General features: G+C 37.4%; 1 protein-coding gene across 1 annotated transcript; it reads right to left on the bottom strand.

Annotated features, from left to right (window-relative positions):
- Nucleotides 1-1,564: 1,564 nt before the first annotated feature.
- LOC104884687 (mechanosensitive ion channel protein 6) lies at nucleotides 1,565-6,269 on the bottom strand. Its single transcript, XM_010669370.4, has 5 exons — nucleotides 3,988-6,269; nucleotides 3,674-3,797; nucleotides 3,286-3,579; nucleotides 2,970-3,172; nucleotides 1,565-2,152 (listed from the first exon to the last, which is right to left on the bottom strand). The coding sequence occupies exons 1-5, from the start codon at nucleotides 5,835-5,837 to the stop codon at nucleotides 1,867-1,869; spliced, it is 2,757 nt and encodes a 918-aa protein (XP_010667672.1). The 5' UTR covers nucleotides 5,838-6,269; the 3' UTR covers nucleotides 1,565-1,866.
- Nucleotides 6,270-6,472: the final 203 nt, after the last annotated feature.

Raw genomic sequence — 6,472 nt, 5'->3', positions numbered from 1 at the left:
CTACATTGCTCAGAATCCTGTTTTCCATGAGCGTACGAAACACATCGAGGTTGATTGTCATTATATTCGTGACGCGATTCAGGAGGGGATCATCACTACTGCACATGTTCCCACTACCGAACAGATTGCCGACATTTTTACTAAAGCTCTTGGTGTCCGTCAGTTTTCGTATTTACGTGGCAAGTTGGGCATTGGTACTCCTACTGCTCCAACTTGAGGAGGGGGTTGGATTATATGGGCTGTAGTATACATGTATTAGAGTTTGGGCCCGTGTCATTTATTGTATAGCTGCACTATATTATTGGCCCACTTGTAATGTAACTCTAGGGTTGTATATTAAACACACAACAGAAGCAATACACGACAGAATTGGGGGGAAAACCAAAAACTATTTCTTCTCAAACTGAACTACTGCTGCTGCCGTAGCAAACCGAGTTTTGAACAAGACTACCAAAGTCTTACCCATAATCATCCAAGTGGGATCGAGTCTTTGGAGGTCTTGATAATGAAGACTTTACCCAAGACTCTTGCAATGGTTGTAAGTTGCTCTACTAAAAAGTGTCGATGGTCCTTTCTTATAATATCTATATAGAATATGGAGTACAAGAGATAAAGTATAAAATTGTAATAAGTTTGGAATGGGTAGATATAATCAAAATATGGTGAAAAATTGATGTGAGAAAAACGTAAGTCAGGAGTTTAAGATTGAATTTGAAGGAAAACTCACCTTAAGTTCCAATAAGTTCTTACTATACACCTTAGTAAACAAGTTCTAGATAAATTTAGATTTAAGTTCAAGAAAAATATAGGCCCTATTTGACAAATAGAATTTAGAATTTAACGGTTAGAGTTTAGAATTTTTTGTTAGAGTTTTTATTTTTTGTTCAGTTGATTTGACTGTTGATTTGACAACACCTTTTTTATTAATGTATTTCGTAACAATTAACTAATTGCTTAAGGCTTATTGCCCATTTGCTTGTAAAAAATGACATTTATAGACATTTTTATACATATGTGTAATATTATTATTAGAGGCAAAAGTGTTATTGAACATATATTCACTTCATTTTGAAGGTTTTTATTACAAAACTCTCTTTAAAACTATTTTTCTACCAAACATCCTTTTTTGAGTTTTTGACTAGTCAAAACTCTAAAATTGAGATATAATTCTTTTTTTTTTCTCTATAATTGCCAAATACCCTCATAGTAAAGAGAATGCACCTTTATCGGCCACGAATCACATAATTGACAAAATTTTTAGGCATAATTCTTTAGTGAATAGTATTGTCATGCATAGATATTTTCATAAAATATTTAAAAGAACGTAGATTAGCGCAATTTAGTTTATTCGGGGTACAAAAAGAATAAGATAGTTTTGTTAAGTTTTCTTTAGTTTAATGGCTTCTTAATGGTACTTCGTTTTCAAATAAAGTTGGAAAGTACATTACCAGCCTCCAGGTGTAACATTTAACGTATCTTTTGAATTAAAATAACCATTGAAGTTCACAACATTTGACTTTGTTTTCAAAAAAAATAAGAATATTTTGACTTTTAGAACAGGATATTGAATATTCAAATATGAAGATCCCATTACCATTACTATTATTGGTCCACATTGAACAGAGAAAGCACGTCCTACTAAGTAGACTATTAATCAATGACGATAATATACATATAAATTCTCAACTCAGGCCAATTTTCACAAGAAAAACTGGTGCTACAAGAAAGGCAAAAAAGTTGGAAAAAAAGGCCCTCGTAAATTAACCTTTCACATAATTCCCCGCTAGCAACACTAGCATCATGTACGTTTTGGACCAAAGGTATTGAAAAGAGCCGCTTTTTCTCATGCTTGTTCCAAAAACATGTTCATCTACCAGTGGTAGTCCAGTTAGATGGAAGTCTATCAGAAACCAAAGCTGGCATGTTTCTAACATTGACATCCATAGGCAACATCCGGTACTCTATGTCGAGCTCTCTGAAAATCTTGATCATCTCCTCGACAAGAGCAGATCTCCTCACCCACCTCTCTCCCATGTCTTGGTGGTTCATTCGATGTGATACCCATAGCGAAAATCTTATCCGGTTCATGTCCTCCACATCCCTCATTACTATCATTGGGGCGTACCAGTGATCCGACTTGTTGTCGATATACCTGAATCATGTTTGAGAACAAAAATGAAACAAAATGAACATGAATTTTTTCTTTTTGATTGGTTGAAACACAGACATGTGGTAATTGGTACCACCATATCACTTATAGATGATTGGTTACATTTTTATTCTTTGAAGAAAAAAAAAACTGAGTGTAGGAATAACTTTTGAGAGTGGTTAGGACCTATCGACCTAGATATGAACATCCGGTACACGCACATAAAATGACAAACTCTTATAGATGATTGCATATCTATTTATCGTTTTCTATTCAGACTTGTATGCTGGAAAGAACCCTGAAAGCTTTGAAAAATGATGCTTTTGTTAAATATGCCAAAATGCGGTATAAGATGGAGATGACAAAGACAGTGAGACCCTATAAAACAAATGAAAAATGTTGCCTGGACTGCAGTAAGATGTGGTAGACATGCCTAAGGATCCCCCCCCCCCCCCCCCACCAAAAGCCGAAAGCAACATGGAATGAGAACCACTGCTCCACCACACAAGTTGCCTTCCATCTTTTGAGGGGGAAGAATAGCCTATGAGGATGACAAATACATACTTCCTCCGTTTAAAAATAGTTGTACTATTTCTATTTTGTACACTATTCACATCTTACACTTAGATTGTTTGTGGTGATTTATATTTTAGGAAAAACATAGTCATGTAGGGTCTTGTTAGATTTATCTCGATGTAAATTTTTTTAATATAAACATTTTATTGATAATTAAAGATATTAATGGTTGAAATCGTACATCGACATGCATGAAAGTTAAAAATGGTGCAACTATTTCTAAACGGATGAAGCATCAGCTTACCTTGTTATTCTTTCTTTCATCAACGATAACTTTTCCACCGAAGATGAGACATGGACGTGAAAATCAATGGCATCTCCCATATCTGGACTTCTATAGTAGTTACTGATAGGCTTCGTTGCTAGCACGCTATTAGGATAAATGATTTTATGGTTGTCAAATTTCAGAAACACAGTAGTCAATATGTTCATCTCCTCCACAATCATCTGTGAACCAAAACCATGAGGATAAAAAGATATCAGACCTTGAAGACATACAGAAAGAAGTAGCATTTGTATCTGATGTTTAATATATTTCGTTAGGGGGATTGCATTTCTACCTGAACCCCATCGATTTCACAACGATCACCCACGTCAAATGGATGCATAACAAACAGAAAGATGATTGCTTCAAATGTTGTTTTGCAGGTGTTCCCAAACATAAAAGCCAGTACAACAACTTGGGAGCTCACAAAGACCAGGAAGTGAGTAACAGGGACACCTAGGATTAGAAGCCAGATAATCACTACAGCGATACCAACAACAATATTCACCAGATGGTGAAGCTTGTTCACAGCTGTCTTCGTGTCATTAAGAGAGAGCGCAAGAGCCCTCCTTTCTCTGAACACATTAACCTGATAAATAGAAATATAGTCATTCTTCCAAGATTAAATTCACAGCAATTAGTTGAAGGTTGGAACAAGAAGATTAAAGGTCAATCTCACTTACCACCCAGTTTTTAAGTGCCCGCTTGCTGATACCTTTACCATCACCAGCTCCTTCAAATTGACTAATTGTCCGGTGTACTTCATCTTCTCTCAGAAAGCGCATCAAGTCTGACTCATGTACATGTCTTTAACATATAAAAACAGAACAAGGACACGATCATGACAGATTCAGAACACTGACTTTAAAAAATCAGAACAGGAAACTCAAAGCAAAAACAAGGATGATAGCAGCAGAAGAGAAGCCTATGAAAGAGGAGTATAGGAACTAATAGGCATAAGCCCCGAAACTATATGTGCATAAAAATGGTGTCTTACTTTGAACCTGGTCCAGCCACATTAGTGAATATCCTCTTGGCAGCAGCTTTTGCTTCCTTCTCACTACGAATCTGCAATGCCGAGTCCTCCTCCTCAACACGCTGATCAAGTTGCTCATCAAGAGTTGACAGAACCCCCTTCCGCGCAATATTCATCAACTTCTTCATGTTCCAAGCAGACACATTCTTCTGATTCCACCTATGCAAGTGATCAATACTGATTCCATCCTTCTCTTCTAACTCTTCTCTCCTAGAATTAGAAGGTGCTCTAGGACTCTTCCCAATCACCGAACTCCTAGGACTCTTCCCAATACGAGGGCTCCTCTGCAATGCACTTGCAGCGGACCTTGCACTCCCCACAGGCGGCTTCCCCTCGTTAGGAAAACAGTTGGCCCTAAGATCAGGTGGGATATAAACCCCAGCATTCTGAAGCTTCTGAACCTCAGAAACTACTCTATCCTCCTCTTCCTGATTACGCTGAATCTCAAGGTAAGGTGGTCCAGACAACGTCTCAATCACATACTGATTAAACAACGCATCCTGAATTCGATCAAAGAAGGCGCTAACATGAAAATTCATCGCCAACACCTTAAGAAGCAATGTCTTGACTAACCACATCAATGTAGCCACCATAAAACATATCAAAATCTTGGTTACATACGGCAACACTTGACTCTTAGTCTCCTTCTCAACTTTCTTATCCAATATCAAAATCCAAGCAAGTAAAACCCAACCCAACCACAAAAACTTCTGCACTGAACTTCTTAACCCATAAACAAAATACAAAACACGCTTTCGAAGCAAGAAATTACGTTCTATAAAAAACACAACAATCCTAATTAACCAGCCAGAAACTAACCCCCCACAAATTAACACTAATCCCATTACTTCCCACTTCCACAACTGCATATCCCATATAGCTTTATCCCTCAATTTCCCAATCACAAGACTACAAACTAAAGCAGCAACAATCAACACCAAACTTACCCACTGTAAAACAGTAAAAAAACTAATTTTACCCTTTTTATATTCCTCTGGAAAATCCTCATCAAAGGGATCATCTTCTTCAATCTCCTCACTTTTACCCAAAAACCCAGACCTATTATTATTTACTCTTCCAGATCTTTTATCTTCATCTGGTGGGTCCATTAACCTTGACTTTGTCTTTGACCTCATTAACAACCCAGATTTCCTCTGCTGAAACGACGCGTTTGAGCTGCACTGAACTACTTGATCCTCCCTTCCACTCACCCCAACCGCAGCGTTTTGATTATGACTATCACTTGGTCTCCTCTGAACCAACTCAGCCTCCTTGAACGACACCGTATGATGGTGAGTTCTGGGTGTAATTTTTCCATACTCATTTGGACTTTCAGTAACAGGTGACAAAATTTGGTTCTCCAAATCTAGTTCACTCTTCGGAAAATCGAACTCTCCAGAAGATTCATCATCATCTTCCACCAAAACGGCATTGTTGATGTCGTTTTGGTGTGCCTTCTTTTTATTAGGAAAAAAGGCGTCGTTTTGGAAGTCGTAGCTTGACCCACGTAACAGAGGTGGGATATCTCCGGCGACATTCGCCGGAGATTTTTTGGGTTCGCCGGAAATGTCGCTAGAAGAAGAGGGTTGTGAAGGTTGTTCAACTTTAACGGTGAAATCAGAGTTGAAAGAGGTATTCATTGGGTCGTCAAGATTTTGAAGCAAACCAAGTTTTTCTTCTTCTAGTTTAAAGAGTTTTTTCTTTTGTTTTTTGTCAGATGAAGGAGAAGAAGAAGATAAAGAAGAAGGAGAAGGAGAAGAAGGTGTTGATTTCCTTAATGGGCTGCCTTTAGAATTGGTAATTCCTTCCATTTTTAATGGATTTGAGAGCAACTTTGGTACGTTCTCCTTGATTATTTTAAGGAAATTCTTGAGTGTTTTTAATTAGTGGGGATTTAGAAGTGGTAACACCTGTAAGTTATGGCAAGTAATCTGTAATCATGAGCTGGAGTAGGAGTAGCAAAGGGTGACTAGGTGAGGAGAGAGAATATTAGAAGAAGAAAAAAAAGAGAGACAACAGGAAGTATTTGACGCTGAGAGAATGAGATGAGGAGGGGGGGAAAAGATGCGTTTTAATTTTGACATTTATTAAGGAGTATGGTGTTTGACTGTTTGTGCTTTGTGGATTGGATTTTTATGTTTTGTTTTTTTAGGTTGTCTAGAAGTTTACCTACTCTTCCGGGATTTGCTAATACTCCTCATTAGTTTTTAAACATAGTGATATGGTAGAGGGGGAGGCATTAAGTATTAACGTCTAAGTTAAGGTTGTGGTTTTTGAGGAAGGCAAGAAATAATAGTATTGTTAGTGACATCACATGGATGAATGGAGGTTATTATGTGGAATATATACAGTTTCTAGGTTGTAGTTTTATTGATACTGTGGTTATTGGTGGAAAATGGTAGGCGTGGATAGGATGAATTGAAAATTTTGAGTTATTAGATAAAGA

The sequence above is a fragment of the Beta vulgaris genome, chromosome 1, assembly GCF_026745355.1.
Source record: "Beta vulgaris subsp. vulgaris cultivar EL10 chromosome 1, EL10.2, whole genome shotgun sequence".
Taxonomy (NCBI): Eukaryota; Viridiplantae; Streptophyta; class Magnoliopsida; order Caryophyllales; family Amaranthaceae; genus Beta; species Beta vulgaris.
The sequence above is the reverse complement of the archived record's forward strand: the minus strand, read 5'-3'. Positions and strand labels throughout refer to the sequence as shown.

Excerpts from the sequence above, each read along its gene's own strand:
- LOC104884687 (XM_010669370.4), bottom strand. The coding sequence starts at position 5,837 with ATGGAAGGAATTACCAATTCTAAAGGCAGCCCATTAAGGAAATCAACA. Across the intron at positions 3,798-3,987 it reads GTGGCTGGACCAGGTTCAAA|ACATGTACATGAGTCAGACT; the intron begins GTAAGACACCAT and ends TATATGTTAAAG. Across the intron at positions 3,173-3,285 it reads GTGAAATCGATGGGGTTCAG|ATGATTGTGGAGGAGATGAA; the intron begins GTAGAAATGCAA and ends TTTGGTTCACAG.